Consider the following 21,546-nt stretch of genomic DNA (forward strand, 5'->3'; position numbering starts at 1 on the left):
AACTTGATGCCCTATTATACCAACACCTAAGTGTGACACAGGTTTATTAGATCCATGCTACTGAAAGTATCTGACTGTCAGCGTCGGCATTACCTGGGGCCTTGTTAGAAATGCAGGACCGCGGGCCCACCCAGACCTACTGAATCAGAATCTGCTTTTAAACAAGACTCTCTCCCCTACCCACCCTCAGAAAACAAAACAAAACAAAGCAAAACAAAACAAAACTCCAGGTAATATGTGTGCACAATCAAGTTTGATTCAAATTTGTCTAAAATCACTTTCCTTAGTGCCAAGATGAACAAGGGAATCCCTTGCTCTTGATATTCTTCCTGTGGCCTTGTCCAGCATCTTGTCGGTGGTAGTTTCTGCTGAAGGACTGAAAGAATCATGCCAATGCAGGCTGGGGGAGAAACTTCCTTCCTAGCCCCTCACAATCAAAGTGATCCTCTCCCCTTTGGACAACCCGTGATCCCCCTCAATGCCCTTTGCCTCTCTTTTCTGTATCATAGTCAATTTTGAACATCTCTCATTGTTCCCGCAGACCGAAAAGCCTAGGATCTTATCTCATTCATCTCCTGTATCCTTCTGACCCTGTCTACTCCCAACAAACAGCTAGGTGTTTTGCTAGGTTAAATTGAGCGGAATTAAACCTTCCATACCTAGTTCTGCCTTTGTTTTTTTCATTGCTTTGACTTCATTTCCATGTTCCTTTTCTTAAAATAAAGCAACTCCTACAACTAACAAGGTAGTGTTTTCTTTCCGGATTTTCCTAGCGTTGTTTTAAATGGCTGTGGTATTTGAATAAATAGAAAAGTGTAATGCAGATATTTCAGACATTTTTTGGTAGCAGGATTCTTTCTGCAAACATAGAAAGTCAGTGCTTAGATTGGAGGCAAGCTTTTGTGTTTGGATTAAGTGGTGTGGGGAGCCTGGACCCTCAGCCATGGATCTCCCCTGCAGCGCCCATCCCGACCCCATAGTCCTTAAATGTTTTTAATTAGAGTCCACTTACATGAGGCAAAAGACTCCATGATTCACCGATTCCCTTTCAGTGATGGATAGGAGTTGGTGAGGATAAGAATTGGAGAAAAACAAACTCAACAAATTGTGGTAAACTTGTTGCTAGTAAGAAATACATATTCCATATTATTCACATTGTGAAAGAAGAAAGTGACCATATGCAAGTCTGTGAATGCTCAAACAGTGCCCTGCGGTCTTAAAACAACCCGGTGATTTTATTACACTTTCTTTGACAGAAGGATCAGGTTATCCCAATGGCACAAATTCACAGGCAGCACATTACAATTTAAGTGTCCTTATAAAAGCAAATTTGTACAGGGATATAGATGATTAATATTAAGCTTTAATTATTGGAAAAACTATAGGCCTGAAATACTATTAATGCAACTATATATCACTACACACTATAGGCTTAACCAAATAACTGATAATATTCTAAATTGATAACGAGGCTAAATGAACAGCAATTTATATTTAAAAAAAAAATCAAAGTAGCAGCTCTTGAAAACCTCACCAGCTCAAAATAGTTGTGTTAATCTTGTTGCTGGTAAGAAATGATATGGAGTATTATTTGCATTATGAGTGCAATCATGATAACACTGAAGACCCGCTGCTAAGAAAGCCAAAATTGTTGGAGTACAACTGCCTGTAAGGAATTGCACGCACGGTGAGCAGGAGCTGGGAAACATGGCCAGGCTTTGCAAGGCATCCTTCCTTTTTAGTGGATACTGAATTAAGCTCCTTGGCAAACTCTAATAATGAGCTGCTTTTAGTTTATGAATGCCAACATTTAATAACCTCCATAACTCAATTTAAGTTGTTACTAAGTAGCCCGTAGGCCCATGTCATGATTAAAGTCTACAGAACAGCTCATCATTGCCTGGAAGAAAGGGAGACCTCTTGCATTCTCCAGGCTTTGAAAATCACTGCTGTAAAGAAAGCGGAGAGACTGGCTGGAAAAATGCTTTGCTCCCTCCGGAGGAGTCTCCTTCATTATGTCCTGCTGTTGGAGATAGAAGCCATACTCACCAGATGAGCTCCCTTGATGGGCCAGGCACACATTCGTGTCCCTGCAAACTTGCCTTGATGTGGTGTGACTTGCAGGGAAGTAACTGGCTGTGGTGCTGAGGGTTCATTAACCCAGTCCTCGAAGGCCCCAGGAGGCCGTCAGTGGGACAGCTTCTGAGTGAGCGTTCCTTCATGGGCAGAGAGCTACTTGACTCTTTTGCTCAAAGACCAATTTAAAAGCAGTTCAGCAGTTCTGCTGCTTCTTGCTGCCTTCACCACAGGAGCGGCTTGTGGGTCTCCTCAGTGTTTGAAGGCCACTTCTCGAGTGACCCTGACTTTGCATGTGAGCAGTAGATAGCTTGTAAATATGGCCGTTTGTCTCCAGGGATGCTTGTCCTTATCTGTGGCCGTAACTCAGGCAGGCTGCAGGTGAGACCTCTTCATCATCAGCTTGTGGGGAAATGAGGAAGCAGGAGGAGGGCAGAGATGGGGACAGGGCAGCCAACCTTCTCCCACAAAAATGGGAGCCAGCATATCAGGGATGGGACAACCATGGGACACTCTATTTTGGCTCTTGTTAGCCTTAGTATCTGAGGCAGTTCGGAATAGGCATGGGGTTCTGAGACACTGGAAATAGAGACTGACTTGCTCCCTAGATGTGGGGTTACACAGCCAGCCTTGGGCACATGCTCTTTATGGCTGGACAGATGTGCTTGTCATAGGCTTTCATGGCCCATCCCAGGTAAGGCTGATTTCCCTAAAGAAGTTTCCAAGGTACCTCATCTAGTTCCGAGTTTAACCAATATGCCTTGCCCACTTCCTTTAGAATGTCCACTAGATGTATCCAGAGATGCTTTGTTTGCATGCATGTCCATTTTCACATAAATTCATGAGAACCCTCGGTGACTCTGGGTCAAAGTAATTTAGAAATCGTGTTGTTCTTGCTAGGTTGGTCAGAGCACACTTAAATAGTTCTAGAGACAGCCTGGTGATTTAACTTGGACCTGGAAGAGTTGAGGAAGAAGGGTGGGACCTTCTAGGCCCTGGGGGGAATTTCATCAGCTCTTGTAACAGTGATGGGACTATAAGGCAGTTCTTCTCCTCGGAGGTTGGTTTGCTGATCTCTACGGCCCAGGATTCGAAAGTTTTAAGCAAGCGTCCCAGGCTACTCTTATGTTCATTGGGAAATACTGCTGTGAAGTTTGGTTTTACAGCCTACATAGGGGTGGCATTAGCTATTTTGGTGTCAGGATAGAAAGTGTGTCTGAAATGACTTTTAGGCCAAGGCTGAGATATGTGTTTTAAGTCAGACAGGCAAGGACTTAGGGGGCACAGGGGAAAGAGAGACAGAGCTCAGATAGATCAATGGTATATCATAGGTTTGGGTTTAAAGATTTTGCAGGAACAGCACCCTTTCCTTAAATGTTCCTCGAAAACTAGTCAGGCCCCAATAGTAACTTCTTAACTCAGCACCCTCAACTGAAATTTGTGTACTGCCTTTTTTTTTGGTAATCCCCTTTGGAGTAAAATGTTTAAAAACATCTTATCCTCGTTCTCAGGCCAGGCTTCATCACCGAATTCTAGACAAGGAACTCATTTCTCCAGTTTGAGATGAGCACACATTGTCTGGCAATGCAGGATAGGGGGCCGCGGTGATTGATTGCGGGACCTGAAATTTTGATAGGAGCATGGAGTTTGGAAATGTAAGAGTTGTAATTCAATAAAAATGATGTATTTCTCAAGGCCAATCCCAGCATCAGGCTTAATGGTGAGATATTAGAATCATTCCCATAAAGTCAGGAAGAACACAAAGCTCTACGTTACACTCACTGTGATTTACTTTGGTGTTTGGAGGAACTAGCCAATAAAATTTGATAAGAGAAGGAAAGGTGGTATAAAAACCAGAGGGAATGAAGCAAAATTATCATTGTTTGCAAGTGATGTAGTTGTATTGGAAAATCCAAGAGAATCCAGTGAAAAACTTTGTAAGCAACAAATGTATCTGGTTTAGAAGGCTGGGCACAAAAGGAACAATAGGAATAAACATTACAAGGAATATACAAGAACTATATGAAAAAATTGGTAAATGTTACTAAGAACATGGTTAAAAAGAAAACAGACCTTCTGTGTTCTTGGATAGAAAGACAACATAATAAAGATGCAGCTCTTTCTATGCTAATTTGTTAATTTTAAGTGAGCTCAATAAATAAAATAACAGGACTTTTTAAAACGAGTTGAGTCAGTTCTGAAATTCATATGGCAAAATAAGGGAGTGAGGATAGGTAAATTCTGTAAAGGAAGAATAATTGGGAAGAGGGGAACAGCTTTCTACCTATTGTACTCCTCGGGGGAAGGGGGTGGTAGACAGATGGATTCATGAACAGAATGGAGAAACCAGAAAGATCCAAATATAGGCAAGAAATTATTTTAAAATAAGTGTGGCATTTCTTAACGGTGAGGAAGAGATATTTTAATGAAATAAATATTGAGTTTATTCAGTGATCTGCATATAGAAAGGAAATAAAAAAAATAAAGTTGGATTCCAATCTAATTCTTTACCAAAAAATCCAAATACATTAAAAAGATTAAAATCTAAAAACTCATAAACTACTAGAAGAAAATACAGGGATAAATTTTAAAATATTGTGTGTGTGTGTGTATGTGTGTGTGTGTGTTCGTGGTGGTCTTGGTGGGGGAGCTTATAACCCAGAAGCCATAAAAGAGATCATTAATTTGATAATTGCAAAATTATTTTGCAGGGTAAGCTAAAATAATCAAAGGGAAAAAGGCAGAAATGGGCTAATTTCCTTAGTATGTAAAGAAATCCTACTCAATAAGGACGCACCAACAAATCAAAAGACAAGTGTGCAAAGCACATAAGCAGAGACTTTCCAGAAAAGATACAATAGACTTTTCAAAATATGAAAATATGTTCGATCTACTCTTAATGGAAGAAATGGAATTTAAAACTACAATAGGATTCCATAGTTTTAACTATCAGATATTAATGATCCAAAGTTTGATAGCATCCTGTGATGGTGAAAGCTATGAGGAAGCAATCACTCTCAACTATTTTGGGTATAAAAATTGTCATATTCTCCATGGAAGGCAATTGGGCAGTACCTATTTTAAATGTGTACACTCTTTTAGCCAGCAATTCCACCACTATGAATTTACTATAAAGATGTACAGTAGTCTTCCCTTATCTGCAGTTTCACTTTCCACAGTTTCAGTTACCCATGGTCAACTGCAGTCTGAAAATATTAAATGGAAAATTCAAGAAATAAACAGTTCATAAGTTTTAAATTGCATGCCATTCTGAGTAGAATGATGAAATCTCACTCTGTCCTGTCCTGTTTTGGGACATGAATCATCTCTTTGTCCAGTGCATCCATGATGTATAGTCTCCCCATCCATTAGTCACATAGCAGCTGTCTTGGTTATCAGATTGGTTAGGAGAGAGAGAGACAGAGAGAGAGACAGAGAGGGAGAGACCACAAACACATAACTTTTATTACAGTATATGGTTATAATTGTTCTATTTTATTAGTTATTGTTGTTAACTTCTTACTGTGCCTAATTTATAAGTTAAACTTTATTATAGGTATGTATAGGAAAAAATATATATGTACAGAGTTCAGTACTATCTGTTAATTTCACGCATCCACTGAGGGTCTGGGGGCCTATTCCCCAAGGATAAGGGGGACTATTTTACTTGCATTTGAATACAACAAAGAGCATACAAGGTCATCCCATGCAATATTGTTATATAATAGTACTAATGAAAGCAAAAATTTGAAAAAAGCCTAACTTTCATCAATAGGAGCTGGTTGAATACTGAAATACAGTTACTTAAAAACACCAATGCTGTTTTATAGCCGCTGAGATAAAATAATCTCAAAGATATATTGTCATATTAAAAAAAGCTATGGTGTTGCATGCTACCAGTTGTGTGTGAGTGTGTGTGTGTGTGTGTGTGTGTGTGTGTGTGTGTGTGTTTTAAGATCTGTACCAACAGATCTCAAACAGTTTGGTCTCAGGAAGCCTTTATACTCTTAAAGATTATTGAGGACCGCAATCAAAGTTTGTCTTAGAAAATTCTGGAAAACCCAAGAATATACAACCACATGTTCCATTAGCTGTTAAAGTGATGATATCATAATATGTCATGCAGCCTCTGGAAAATTCCATTGTATACTTGTGAGTGAATAAAAGTGAAACAAGTGAGTAATGCCCTTGGTATTAGGTTAGTGCAAAAGTAATTGTGGTTTTTGCAAATTTTTTAACCTTTTAAACTGCAATTACTTTTGCACCAACCTAATATTATTATAAAAATACTTTGACCTTTGAACTCCCTAAAAGTGTCTTGAGGATTCCCAGGGGCCTTCGGACCACACTTTGAGAATCCCTGATCCACACATATGTGATTATATATGCATAAAAGAATTCTGCATGAATACCCCAGATTGGTAGTGATTATTGCCTCTGGAGAAAGAAACTGGGAGGACCAGGGAACTCCAGTGGGAGAAAGATACACTTTAACTGCATAACCTTTTTTAAAAAAATTTATTGGGGTGACAATTGTTAGTGAAATTACATAGATTTTAGGTGTACAATTCTGTATTACATCATCTATAAATCCCATTGTGTGTTCACCACTCAGAGTCAGTTCTCCTTCCATCACCATATATTTGATCCCCCTTACCCTCGTCTCCCTCCCCCCACCCCCTTTACCCTCTGGTAACCACTAAACTATTGTCTGTGTCTATGAGTTTTTGTTTCTCATTTGTTTGTCTTGTTCTTTTGTTGTTTTTGGTTTATACACCACATATCAGTGAAATCATAGGGTTCTCTGCTTTTTCTGTCTGACTTATTTCGCTTAGCATTATACTCTCAAGATCCATCCATGTTGTCACAAGTGTTCCTATATAATCTTTTCTTACCACCGAATGGTATGCATAACCTTTTTGTAATTTTTTAATTCTATGCATTTGCTAGTTATTAATACATTTTTTTACAAAGAAACTTAATCTAAAGAATGCAAACAGATTTACGAGCTATAGAATTAATAAGAGTCATGGACTAAGACTGATGTACATGAATATTTGTCACAGAATTATTTATAACCTCAAAGACTTGAAAACAACCCAGATATCCAAAAATAGATATTGGTTAAACAAATCATGGTACATCTATACATTGTAATTCTATGCAGCCATTAAAAATCACAAATCTCTAGAATGTCCTGTGATATGGGAAAATGCTCACAATCTAATGTTAAGTTAAAAAAAATATAGCAAGATATAACTGCAAATTGTACTAATTTAAAACAATACTGGAAGGAAATATACCAAAATTTTGATCATTATTTTTGGGTGGTGAGATTCTGGGTTTTTTAAACTTTTTTAAAATATAGTTTTCAATTTTCCAAATTTTCTGTAATTAATATGTGTCAATTTTATAATCATAAAGAAAATGCCATAAAAGAAAAAAATGGAAAGGATTTATTCCCAGGCCTGTGAAGGATGTGTAGCTTATGTCGCAGGTACTAATAAAACAGTAAGATGTTTTTGATGGGTACCCTGCCTCTGGCTACTGAGTGACGTGGTCTGTAGTGATGAACCCTGCCCTGGGATGTTTGGGCATTGGTGGGGCCAGCTGTGGTGGATTGGCCTGCAATGGTATGGCTTGGATGGACAAGCAGCTAAAGGGGAGACAGAGGAAGCTGGTGAATTGGAAGGAGGGGTAGTGTATTCATTATCTATTGCTACACAAAATATTAACCCAAATTTAGCAACCTAAAATAACAATAAGCATTATCATCTCACAGGTTATATGAGTCAAGAATTTGACTTAGCTGAGTGGTTTTGGCTCAGGGTCTCTTATGACATTACAGTCAAGATATCAGCTGGGGCTTCAGGCATCTGAAGGCTTGATTGGGGCTGGGAGATCCACTTCAAAGGTGACTTATTCACATGCCTAGAAAGTTAGGGCTGGCTATTGGTAGGAGTCCTTTGTTCCTTGCCATATGGACTTCTCCCTGAGGCTTATTGAATATCCTTATAACATGGCAGCTGGCTTCCCCCAGAGCAAATGATCCAAGAAAGCCACAATGTCTTTTATGACCAAACTCAAAAGTCATACAGTATCATTTCCACATATCCTATTGGTGATACCAGTCAGTCCTATTCAGTGTGGGAGGACAATTCACAAGGGTGCAAATGTAAGGAGATGGGGTCATCTTTGAGGCTGGTTACCACTGGTGGACACTTACTGGTCAAAGTAATGGGCAAGGCTCCAGAGCTTGGCTAGTGTCCAATGGCCAAGAATCCTGGACTGGTGGTAGGTTTGAGGGTCCATTTTGCCTAGTGGGGACTATTTGGGCCTTCCTGGGCCTGCTAAGCCACTGGAGCTATAGGCATGGTTTACGACTGACAGGAGAAGGCGGTATAGATGAGGCTCTTCAGGAACATTGCAGATCCAACTTGCTTCTTATGTGGAAACCTACTATACGCAGAGATCATATCAGATTACATGTCCACATTTATGGCTTTAAGAATATCGTTCTTGTAAGCCTAGGTTTTCCTAGTGCTGGCCAAGTCCACCTGGGTACTCCATTCACACTCATCCAATTGAAAGCAGAGGACTCTAGACTTGGTCTTCATGGGATAAAACAAGCCAGTCCTGGATAGCAGGGTGAGTAGTGCTGGGGTCAGAGTCTCCTGAGCTTAGAGAACAGTATGTAGGTAGGACCTATTCAAGGAGTCAGTGCCAGGAAGGACCAGTGAGAGGGAAAGGGCAAGTCCCCAGCTTATCTCAGTTAGATTTTCCAGGAGCAAAGTCCATCCCAAATTTGCCCAACAACTGAGGTATTCATTTTAAGGCCACAGATCTGACGAAACCCATCAGAGCTCAGGAAAGGGGGCATTCTAGTGCCCCACTATTACCATGACACAGATGGTTCCACAGTCTCTTTGCTTCCTAGTTGAAATTTTGGAGAAGGAAGCTGATGAGCTCAACCTAGCCTGCGGATTGGCCTCTCTAGAGTCAAGTGTTCGTCACTGGTCTAATCAGCTATGGCCCTGGCCTGTGCCTATGTCTGATGGTAATTGGTGATGCTCCCTCTTGGCCGCGGGCCCAGTCAGAAGGGGGAAAAGGAAGAAACACGGCATCTCCAGTGCACATCCCTGGGAAAGAAGACTGGGAGCGAGTATGTACACACCTAGGCCCACAAGGGATTGGCCTCAGGGAAGCCAGTCAGTGGGAAGCAGACTTCAGAGGAAGGATATTGCCTGGAGGGGGTGTCCTGTAAGAACATGGCTAAGCCCAGCCCTTTAAGAAATTAGGGATACGGTGTGGCTTGGATTAGGGGCAAGACAAAAATAGCAGTTACGTGAAATAGGATTCAAAGTTAGAGCCTTCTGATTGTACTTGTTCCTAGGTAGGATCAAGACTCAAGATTGGTCTCCGAACTGGGTAGGGCTCAGTCGAAGGGATTCAGTCAGCTTGAGTCTGGATAAGAGAACGGCAGGGATTGAGGACCAGGCAGGACACAGATGTGAAATGATGGATCAGATAGAACTGGCTAGTGGGAACTGTCTGTCATTTTGATCTTAAGACAACTGGAGCAAGTCAATTAGACGTAATCCATCGCTTAGAGATTGACTCGCCTACTGTCTGATCTGTCACGTAGACATGGCAAGGCTCTCCTTGATGTCACAGGCCAGCGCCCTGACCTGTGTTGGCTGAAAGTCAGAAAGAACTGAATGAAATGGATACTGTGCTTTGGTGTGTAGCTCTTTAGGAGGCCTTTCAAGAAGATTATATTGATAAACAAATCATCCCAAAGTTTTACTTCCATCTTCCTCAGCTGAAAAGAATATTTAAAAAGACAAGGAAATACTAGGATAGCAGCAGGTGATAAGACCAACACATGGGAGTTACAGTAATAGCCCCTGTCCTTTTCCCTAATGCACTGAGCTTCGCAAACAAACACAGGGATTGCTGCGAAATACATAGTGAACTGTTTGCTTTGATCTCTCTTGTTGTTTCTCTTCTCTTCAGTAAACATGAGATTGTTTATAGTTTCTGGGAGAGAGCTGTCACTGTCTGGTGTTCAAAGGGCTTTTTCTGTGGCTGTGTGGCTTCTCATTTGCCTTGGGGGAATGAAAGTAGGCTGAGCTCTTTCGTTGTTTGCATGATGATATCCTGATGATATAACACTAACAGACTGTGCTGATGGTATCTGGGCTCCCCACTGGGTCCCGAGGGAACTAACATTTTCTTTGGGGAACTCCAGTCTTCTAGACCTTTCCTGCTTTAAGTCATCTAATGCAACGCTTGCACGTTTTCTCCTTCTTTGGGAGTCAGTATGGCTATTTGCTAGATATTTCTGATTGTCTACCTTGTGGGCCCTTTCATGAAAGGTTAGGAACATGTGGATATTTCTAAGCAGCGTTGTGAGTGGAAATAAGACATGCCATTTCCAGGCTGGAGTATTTAGTTGTTGGTGTAAGACCCTCCAAGTTCTCAATAGTGGTTGCTCCAGCAGCATGGATCTCTAAATGATTTTGATGAGTCCTCTGCTCACCTGAAAATGGATATGGACTATGAGAAGAATATATTTCATTGTTTTTAAGCTACGGAGATTTGGGGTTTTGTTTGTTTGTTTTTGTTGTTGTTGTTATTACAACATAACCTGGCTATCCTGACTGATACACTTTCTTTATCAAATTCTATTATTGTAGGAGTCAAATTCTATTATTATTTATTATATAAAACCATTAGAAGTCATTCATAAAAAAATTACCCACAATTCTGCCACCCCAATAAGTTTGTTTTTCAATATTTTTCTCCAGGTGTTTATATTTGTAATTTTTGCTTAGTTGTGGCATAGGCAGGAATTCAATATTATATCATGGGTTATTTCATTTAATTTTATCAAGACCTTATGATGGTAGGAACCTTGACTGTTTTATTCACCACAGTATCTCTCCTTGGCACCTCATGCAAAGCCAAGCACATAGTAGGTACCTAATAAATAATGGCTGAATTAATAATTTTAACTGCTTTATTCTTAGCATGATGATTATTAGAAGATACCTTATGCATGACTGGTTGGCAATTTGCAGGTTATAGATTCTGAGCTCAGGTTTGTCTAGTGGCAGGGACATATTTTTTTAAAGAAGTCTTTGTTGTGTTTTTCCTTTGTCCAGCATTAGATCCAGGCTCTTTTCCTGGTTCCAATGGAAGTTCCTATTGTCCTTCTAGTATCTGTCGACTCTAGTCTCCAGTCTTGGATGAGAACTTTTGGCCACTTGGAGAAGCTCTCACAGAATTTCAGAGTGGACATGTGTCCTAAAGACTATACTTGGTCTTTCTTCTAATTTAATACATGATCCCAGAGAAATCAAGGGGTTTTCCAAATTCATAGAGCCTCTGAGAAGCAAGCTTGTGATTAAAATCCAGTTTCCTGAACACAAAGCCACGGTTCACTTGCATGTGTCTTCTGGGTCCCAATTCCTGCTCTTGGCTCAGGGTAAGCTACTCAGGTTGTCAATTTCCAAATGTCATAGCAGTAAGTATTTTCTAATGTCTAGCTTCAGCTCAACTTGCTGATTTTTCTCCGGCTTTTTTTTTCCCCTTCTTTCTCCTTCTGCTTCCTCTAATTCTTTCTTTCCCTTTCCTCCTTCTATGTGATCATCCGAATGCCTCTCTTAATTAACCCTGTAGGTCTCAGTCAGAGTTTGAAGTTGTGGGATGTGTTTTGCCTTAAGTCACACTGCCCGAATTTGAAATGCTGTTTTTATTATTGCTTTCTTCATAGAGAATTCCAATGCCTCCTTAACTGAGCTGTCCACTTCTCCACTTCCAGGAATTGGGGTCATCCTCAGGAGGGTTTTGGTGCTCTCAGTGTCCAACTTGGCCCTTTCTTCTCCTGGGACATTTTCTACTCCTTTCCTCCCTTTCCAACTTAACTGTACAAGCCGTCGGCAAGGGATCCAGAGCAGCTCACTCACTGTGTCTCCAGCGCTGCCCTCCCTGCCACCCCCATCCCCATATCTTTCCTTTTGAGCTGGGCTTTGAGTTTCTTCCTTCGTTCACCTGTGCCCACCTCAATCTATTCCACCCACTCAATTATCTCTCTTGTGAGTTTGCCCAGAATTTGAAAGCATGAAATTCTTAGTCAGATATCCAGGTTCCAGGAATTTAACACATCTTGTTACCTGTGTAGTCTTGTTAGCAAGTTACCCTCTGTGAGTTCTCTGTTTGTGACCTGTAAAATAGAGATATTATTACTTCCCCTTATAGTGTTACTGTGACTATGAGATGAGAAAATGCATGATAATTATTTTGAACTATGCTGGCCCACAGTAAGTACACAAGACATGTTAGCTAGCACTTCTGCTCACACCTTTAATCTTTCTGTCTCTAGTTCACTCACTCGCTCTTGACTGTGCTGTCTCAGCTCCCATCGTCTAGATGGCAATGATGCAGGATGGAATTGTTAAAATTATAGCTATCTGCACGAGGAAAAGGCCTCATTTGTTCGAGTGGGATGTGTAAATTTTGGAGGAAAAGAATCACTGGTTTGAATTCCAACTCTGTGATTACTTGCTGTTTGACCTTGGACAAATTATTTTGCTTCTCTGACCCTTAAACTGTTTTGTCTCTGTAATGGAAATAATAACATATTTTCTCCCAAAAGGCTACTGTGTGGTGTGACACACACACACACACACACACACACACACACACACACACTACTACAGATACATATGTATACTGATGATACACTATTAAAGTTCATTCCTGCTTCCTTTTTTAAATTAACAAGCGGGGAACATTTTTGAGATTCGGTGAGATTTAATCTACAGTAAGAAGCACTTGTCCTTACTTGGGGGAAATTTGAGAGAATTTAGAAAAGCATGAGAATTAATGGAGACCCCTGTGTCCACTAGGTGCAAAGGCAGTGGTCAGCATGTGATCTGGGCGAATGAAACCCTGGCTCAGCTGAAGTTTCAGGTCTCTGCAGCCCTCTAGTGGCCACTGAGTGTAGCAGAAGATCCGTAGTTACTGACAAATTACTGGAGTCAATTTGACGTTGGACAAGAATTATACAGAGAACAAGGGATGGAGTGGGGATTGAAAGGGCCTGCATTTTAGTCTTTTTACCATTTCAGTGGAAAATTGTTCTTCCATCAGTGTGCACGCCAGTGAAATCAGATGAAAATCCAAATATATATGCTCACGTACTAGGGAAGTATCAACCTCTATATCCTTTCCTTCCTCTTCTCTTTCTCTCTCTCTCTCTCCATGACTTCCTTGAGCTAGGTTGGAGAACCATTTTTTTTCCTTGAGTCCTTCAACTCGTAAAGCCAATGTACCCAGTTTGAGTTCCCGGGAGAGTCTGGTTGCCTGTCCAGTGAAGAGTTGCCAAACGTGACGCGGAGCGTAAGTCACTCCGAGGATCAATATTTTTCTGTGATTAGGTCTTCCAGTTGCCAAAGGCAATATGACAATTCTTGAAAAACTCCAGCCTGGAGGAGCAGGGGCCCTGCTTAGCCACCACCTCCCACGGGGCGCCGCTCATGTTTACTGCAGCCTTCTGCTGCTCAGCCAGTGAGATTCAGCTCCACTCTGTGCTCTGACTCTGAGGAAGCGCCTTTGCTACTTGCCAGAAGCAAGAGGGATGTGTATGAACCAAAGGTTGTGGCTTTGTCGGCAGTTCTAGTGAACCACGTGTTATAAGCACAGCCATTATCTGACTTCTGCGTTGTCAGTTTGGAGAGAGAAGAAGGGGAAGAGAGACCAGAGGTGCAGTCCTTATTTCACAGGTAAAGCAAAACAAAACAAACCAACAAACGCCTGTGGCTGGGAATTCTCACTCCCAAGGCTGTGAGCAAGAGTGTTGGATCATTATTCCTTCCAGCTAAGTCTCCCCTACATCTTCTTGACCTGTTACTCCTGGAAGCCAATGGCAGAGCGGTGCTTAAGAGCGCATGAGGAAGGGCTTGGCAGGTGCGTCGTATCATTGTGTGACCCAAGGAAAATTAATCAAGATCTTTGCGACCCAATTTCCTCCTTTCTAAATCTAGAATTTAAAATATTTACCTTGTGGAGACTAAAAGAGGTGACACATGTAAGCACTATTTTGAGAAAACGCTGGGGCACTAGCAGGTCTGAAACGTGTTTGTTGTAGCTGAAGAACTCTGAGATCACTGCCACTCCCCACCTTCCACCCAGCCAACTTTCCCTGTGTGGGACCGCAAGGTTCCCAAGAATGCGTGCAAATAATGGAAGGATCAGAGGAGAGTCTATCTCAGGGCCCTAATCCAAGCTGTCTTCGGATTTGGCAATGTCGCGCTGCCCCTCCTCCCTAACTATCGCCTCCAGTTTTATTCCACAGCCGGATTTTCCGAAACCGGAGCAGTTTAATCTCTTAAATGCATAATTAGGGAGAATGGTTGATTGCAGAGACCTCTTCCAGTTCTCCCATTTGTTTAAAACACACTCCTGTTCACACAGCAGAGAAATAGGGCAGGAAATCTGGGGGAGGGAAAGGCAGGAGACGGGAGGGGGATGGAGGAAAGGCGGGGCGGGCTCTGTGCTTTTATCAATGAATGCCGAGGCCTCTGCAGATTTGCATAGGAGCCGACATCTCCACGCAGTTGGTTGGCTGATGCAAGCGGGGCGGGGCGGGCCTGCGTGGGTCTGGCAGCCGCGGGGAGTTGGCGTTCGAGCCCCGCCCCCGCCGCGTCCCCACCCCCTCCTGGCGCGCGCTCGCGCCTCCGCCAGCTGCAAGTGGCGGGCGCCCAGGCAGATGCGACCCAGTGGCTCCGGGTTTGGCAAGGGCGGTAGCAGCTGGCACCTCCCGCCGCCCCTGTCCGGAGGGTCGCGGGGCACAGCGGCGCCTTCCGGGCGCCCTCCAGCCAGCCACCCGAAGCCCCGGGGGCTGCTGCTGGGTGAGGGGGCAGCCAGATATCCGGCTTTTCTGCCCTGAACGCTTTCCCTCCAATGCTGCCGCGGGGGCCGCCTGGGTGCCTGAGAACTCTGAGCAGACAGGCGCGAGAGGAGAGCAAGGACACTGCAAACTTGCACCGCGGCTGTCGGAGCCTCCGTTTCCTAGAGCAGAGGCCCAATCTAAGCCCAGAAGTTTAGCGCGTAGTGCAATCGGAAGACTTCCCGCTGCGGAGGGTCGTAGGAGGGTGAGTAAGAAGGCAGTCCCCGCCCTCGCTTACCCTACCCCGCCCCCCAGACAAGGGGCGAGAAGCTCAGAGGAGCTGAAAGGAGGGCAGCAGGCGGCCAGGACGGCAGACCACAGCTCGGAACCGCCGTTCCCAGCTGGAAAGTTGCAGAGGATTCGAGGCCGCTCCGGAGCAGACTGACCACAGCTCAGGCCCGGGGGCAGGAGAGGACGGTACCTAATTACCATCTCTGTTCAACTATAGTAGTTTCTCTCTTTCCGGAGCGCAGCGAGCTACCGACAGGAGCGCAGCACTCAGCGAGAGGCACAGGGTCCCATCTGCTGAGCCCAATGTGCTTCAGGGTCTCCATACCACCCTGCGCCTCGATTTATTGAGACTCCTGCTCGCCTCCTTGCCGTTGGAGGAAAGCGAGAGAATCGAGTGCATGCCCAGTTCTCCAGAGATCAGGTGGAAGGAGCGTTTCAGGACCAAGGACTGTTTGGAGCCCCTTCTCATTAGGGGGGAAGCAAAGGGCGAGGCTGGCTCTGGGAGAGTCCGGAGACCAGTACAAACATCCTTTCTCTGGCGGGATGGGGACCATGGGACTGCTTTGGCTGCTGCTGCCCCTGCTTTCCGCGGCAGCCTCGGGCTCCGGGACCCGGACGGGGACCGGCCAGCGCGTGGGCTCCTCAGCCGGAGGCCCAGCGGTGCAGCCCCGGGAGCCGCTGAGCTACTCGCGCCTGCAGAGGAAGAGCCTGGCGGTGGATTTCGTGGTGCCCTCGCTCTTCCGAGTCTATGCCCGGGAGCTGCTGCTGCCGTCGCCGTCTGAGAGGGCTGGCGGGTCGGAGGCGCGCGGCTCCCTGGCTCTAGACTGTGCCCCATTGCTTAGGCTGGTTGGGTCACCACCTGGGGTGTCCTGGACACCAGGAGCCAGCTCGCCAGCCCCGGCACAGACGCTGTCCAAGGTGCTGAAGGGTGGCTCGGTTCGCAAGCTCAGGCGCGCCAAACAGTTGGTGCTGGAGCTGGGAGAGGAGGCAATCCTCGAGGGCTGCGTGGGGCCCCCAGAGGAGGCGTCTGCGGGGCAGCTCCAGTTCAACCTCAGCGAGCTGTTCAGCTGGTGGATTCGCCACGGAGAAGGGCGGCTGAGGATCCGCCTGATGCCTGAGAAAAAGGCGTCGGAAGTGGGCAGAGAGGGAAAGCTGTCTGCAGCGATTCGTGCCTCCCAGCCCCGCCTTCTCTTCCAGATCTTCGGGACCGGTGAGCAGCTCCCGCCTGAGCTTGTCGGGATTTGGTTTTTTAGACACATCAATTTGCAATCAATGTCAACTATGTCCTGTTCCAAAACCTCAGCCTCTGGTTCTTAGCCCTCTTTCCTCCTTCCACAAACCTCTTCCCCCAGTTAGACCATATTTCTTATTTTCTCCACGAATGCAGTTATTCTCCAAGGGTCTTCCTGCTTCTTCAGCGGCCAAGTTGGGAGAAAAGTTTCCTTCTCTTGGCAGAATGCTTCCTTGTACTGACTAACACAGGGTCCCAGCCAAAATTGGATACCCTTCTTTGGGGGTCCCTGGGGCAGCTGAAATGCTCCTCTCTCAAGGTTAGTTCTAGATCTCAAACCTATTGCCCTTCATCCCTTTCCCTTGTTTCTCTTTCTGGCCACCACAGATTTGGATAATGTGGTACACTTTCTTAGGGAATATAGAATTCCTCGCTATATTATTGAATTCTACCCATCTGTTTCCTTCAAATGTTGGGTTACCTAGGGTTATTGCCTCTTCTTCATTAATTCATCCTGTTCTCCCTACCCCAACCCATCTGCTGTTCACTCTTAGACTCTTGTTCTTCCTCTCAGATGTCATTTGGAGAGTCTCAGAAGAACTAAGGGACGGGACAGGACGGAGATGTGAAGAGAGGAAGCAAAGTTGCTAAGATGGTCTTATTTTGGGGGAGTCACAGTGAAGTCAGAGAGAGACAGTAGTTGGTTTCCCTTGCTTCCCCTGCCCCCTGCCTTCCCTCCAATTCTTAGCTTGACTGTCGGCTGCAGCAGCTCTGCATAACTCCCTCTGGCAGGCCTGTTTCACTGCAGAGCTCTCTGCTGGAGACTCCTGAAATGAGGTTTCTGTTTCATTTACTCTCTCATTTTCTTCTCATATTCACTGAGTTGTGCGTGTGTGAGTGTGTGCTTGTGTGTGTGTGCGCGCGCGCGCGCGCGCGCGCGCGTGTGTGTGTGTGTGTGTGTGTGTGTGTGTGTAGGCACTTCCTACTAACTCTTCCCATAGTATTCTTTGACTGGAAAACCAGGTGGTTTTGAATGGATGGTTCTCTTGTAAGACCACTGGGGAAAGACTTGTGAATACAATATACAATGTAAATGAATGAGAAAGCAGAGAAAAGAAACCATGTCTTTTAAAAGCCTACTCTAATTCCATTGAGCAAACCCAGCATCTGTCATATCATTCTCATCTTCAGAAATAAATGAAATTCTTATGCTCCACTGGTTACTAATGCTGAGTATTAATTGGATGGAAAGCATGGGGAAAGCCCACTGTAGAGACACAAGTATCTCCCCCACACACCCAGTGCTGTCATACAGCAGAGATATTCAGAAGCTGCAGTTCCTCAGGCATTGCATGGTAAACATACTGGTATGTGATCCCCAAGGAAAACAGAGTCTGGATGCGTATTCCATTGGTGACATTGGCACCTAAAATGACCCCTTTGTGTTCAGTGTTGGACTATATATTAATCCATAATAAGAGGCAGGGTCTGATGACTTTCATAGCGCCTTTTGTGGACTGAGATAGGAGACCATTAGTGTTGTTTCTCCACAGATACTTTTGTACAGAACAGCTGTGCTTTAATGTCATCCTGGCTTCTGTGGTTTATACATGCAACATTCTCTTTTAGTGCCTAATGTTTTTGTAATGGATATAAAAATGACTTCTCTGGGAATGCGGATTTTTCCCCATTTTGTTGTCTAGGAGCATGCCTAGAGCTTTCCCATCACCTCCTGTTAAATGACCATAGGCCCTAGCAATCTAGATCAGCGATTGTCAGGTAACAGGCAAAAGTGGTCCTTTCTGCAGCCCTGAACTTGCCTGCTATAAACAGGCAGGTTGCATGAAGCTATCAGTGGGTGTCTTTGTAAGAGTCACATGTTTCATGCATTTGAAGAATATCCTCTAGTTGAGCCTTGGATAAGGAGTTGAAGCTGCAGAAGTGGGGAGTTTCCTGCAGAGAGGAGTGTGCTTTGAGGGAAGCTCTGTCAGCATCCCAAGTTCTCCCTCAGCCCCACAGTCCATTTGGCAGCTGGACCAAGCCCTTAAGCATCATTTGACACGTCTAGCAATCCTGGTTTCCGAAAGAGCCAGGATTCTGCCATTAAAAGGCTAGAAAATTTGGCCAAGCATTTTTCAGCAGAATTGGGATCAAATGATAATTGATGAGATCAAATACGACACTAAGTATTACTGGATGAGCTCCCCATGACCTCCGCAGAGACAGACAGCTTATTGAAAAGCACTTCGGGGCTTGTGGTGATCACACTTGGAACAGGCCGGGCTCTCCTGCTTTGAGCCATGTGCTGTCTTCAGTGAGGCAGCTAGCCATGCATGACTAGCCTCTTGCCTTACCACTGCCTCCCCAGCCTCATTCAGATACAATCTCCACTGCAGACCTCCCCCTGGAGGGAGTAGACATACCCTGCTCTATTGTGTTTCATGTTTGGGGCCACATACTTCATTGTGATGGCATCCATTTTCTTGTATGAAAATTCAGGCTTACGTTTTCTCACTTGGATTGATTTTGCTATTTATCATGTTTGAAGAAATGGGTTTATTCTTTTTTATATCGGCTGTGATTTATAAAAGAGGCACTTAACTCTTCTGTGCCATAGGATCTTCAAGTACACAACAGGAAAATAGGCACAACTCAGTGTATTTCTCCCTGCTTCTTTCCAAGTGACTGGTAGCCTGCTCTAGAGGGGTCCACCCATGCTGATGGGTCTATCTGTGGGGAGGAAAAAGGAGAGGATGGGTGTTCTGGTGAAGGGCCTAGAGCAGCCCATTTTTCTCACTGAAGATAACTCCTAAATCTGAGTAGAACTATTACTGGGGGCATGGTAAAAATGGAAAAGTACCCACTCGGGACAAAGTAATACCTTTGTATTGCTTGTGGTTTGGGTTGTCTGAGAGGACAAAAGGATGTCTAAGAGGCCTGATAAAGCATGACACGCTAATGTTTTTTTCTTTGTGGGATGCTTTCACTCATCAATGGGATCAGCGTTTCAAAGTCTGAGGCAGCTCGACAGGGCATTCATTCATGGATAAGAGGTAAAGAAGCAATTGCTGGGACTGTGCAAATGGTAGTGCACCATCCTGGGACAGCCCAAACCTCAGAAGAGACGTCCTCATGGAGGCCACCACATTGCCCACAGCTCCACTTGGCAGCCTGTTTTATAGATGTTGTAACGTCTTGCTCTGCCATCTCCCAGGAAGGGGCCTACAGGATGATGACTTGTGGGATAGGAGGCCATGTTTCCCTGCAACTGCCCCGCCCCTTCCCACTCTAGGAAAGTGGATATGTGACTGGGGATTTTCCATGTACGATGGAGAGGCCTGAGCAGTTTACAGTAGATATATGCAATGCGGTACACTGGAGCCTTGACCTCACATACCTGTCAGTCCCGTCTCACTTCATTGCTGGAGAGGGAAAGAGAGTGAAGGAAGATAGAGAAGAAATTGGAGCTCCCAGAAGGGTAAGCAGTTATTGGAGTAAATTGGGAGAATTGGAACAAGTCCAGAGAAGATCTGGTTTAAGAGTTGAAAGGACTGATTTATGGTGAAAGATGGAAAGAATGAAATACATATATGGCTGGCCTAAATGGCGATGCAGAGAAGGCTGTGGTAACAATCCACAGGTCTCTGAAGAGGGAGAGGGGCAGTAAAGGAGGAGTTATTTAGTGGGGTCCGTAGAAGTAATAGGATGAAACTTGCACAAGGAAACTTCAGGTTGGATATCAGGGAAACCTTATTTTCTGAAATTGATACTCCTGTACTATGGAATGGAATTCTAAGGGATCAAAGAGTAAGGTGAGATGTGGGTCAGATAAGCCACAGAATTCATAATTAATCAGTTCTGTATTTTCAAATGTTAAGAAGCCACAGTAGGCAGGTAAGCTGGGATGGGGAACCTTGGCAAGAATCAGGATATTTGGAGATACAACTTTATTTCTTTCAATTTTATTTATTTTTTAAAATCTTTTTATGTTTTAGTTATAGTCGGCATACAATGTTATACTAGTTTCAGATGTACAACATGGTGATTAGACATCTATATAACTTACAAAGTTATCACCCCATTGGGATACAACTCTTGAGAGCCTTTGGGTATTGATGTTTCCAGGGGAAAAAAGAAAAGAATTGCATTGCACATGTATCTTTGAAGTTGGTGTGGCATACTTATAAGAAGATTGTTAATACAAAAATTATTTTGAAATTACTGGGTTTATTCTTTTCTGCTCCCAAATTAAACACAGAGTATTTCTCTGGGGTGTTGTCTGTATATCCAGTCGGGGGGAGGCACACTCACCAGAGCATTATCCATTGAAGACACATCTATAGGTCTGTGCATTACCACGTCGTTGGGTAGGCGGAAGGTACCTGGGTCTTGAGAAGATGAAATCAAGTGAGGATGTGGTGGACATATATCCCTATTGTCCGGCCTACGTTTCAGGAAGTTAGACCCTGACCCTGGTTGTCTCGGAAATACCCTGCTTTTCACTACCACTGGTCACCCACAGTCAAAGTTGTGTTGGAAATGGGGTGGGGGATGTTATTCCAGAAAAGAGAGAGAGAGAAAAAAAGGTAGCTATCTGAAAATACTTTGAAATGCGGGGAATACATATGGCTATTTGAAAGGTGAAGGTCATCTAAATCCAATTGATCCTCTCACAGATTTATAAAAGAGAAAGGAGGAAAACCCATGAGGGGTTTTTATGTGGGGAGGAAAGTGTCATCATTAGTAAAAATGAATGTCTTTTTAAGGACGTTTGTGTGCTGAAGGTCAGGAAGGACTGGCCTGCAGGTTGGAGAAGGGGAGAGGGAGAGAAGAGTCAGCAGAAGTTGCAATCCGTTGCCACTCTTAGGATTCCTGCCTGATAACTTCACTTCATAGGAATTTGCCCAGCCTAACGCATAAAGGACATTGTGCCTTTCTTTATAACCATTATTCATGTCCTGCTACAGTTGTATGGAACTTTACAATTTAGAAAGCCCTTTCATGTTTATTATTTTTACAAATCCTATTTGTTTTTGTTTTAGTTTATAAATGG

General features: G+C 44.0%; 1 protein-coding gene across 1 annotated transcript in view; it reads left to right on the forward strand.

Moving 5' to 3' along the window:
* Window positions 1-15,215: 15,215 nt before the first annotated feature.
* ALK (ALK receptor tyrosine kinase) overlaps window positions 15,216-21,546 on the forward strand; it is a 642,106-nt gene continuing 635,775 nt past the window's right edge. The window contains exon 1 of the mRNA XM_081068072.1: window positions 15,216-16,472. Coding sequence (XP_080924198.1) covers window positions 15,806-16,472 — 667 coding nt within the window. The 5' untranslated portion in view covers window positions 15,216-15,805. The remainder of the gene's footprint in view (window positions 16,473-21,546) is intronic.

Source organism: Rhinolophus hipposideros (assembly GCF_964194185.1).
Source record: "Rhinolophus hipposideros genome assembly, chromosome: 12".
NCBI lineage: Eukaryota > Metazoa > Chordata > Mammalia > Chiroptera > Rhinolophidae > Rhinolophus > Rhinolophus hipposideros.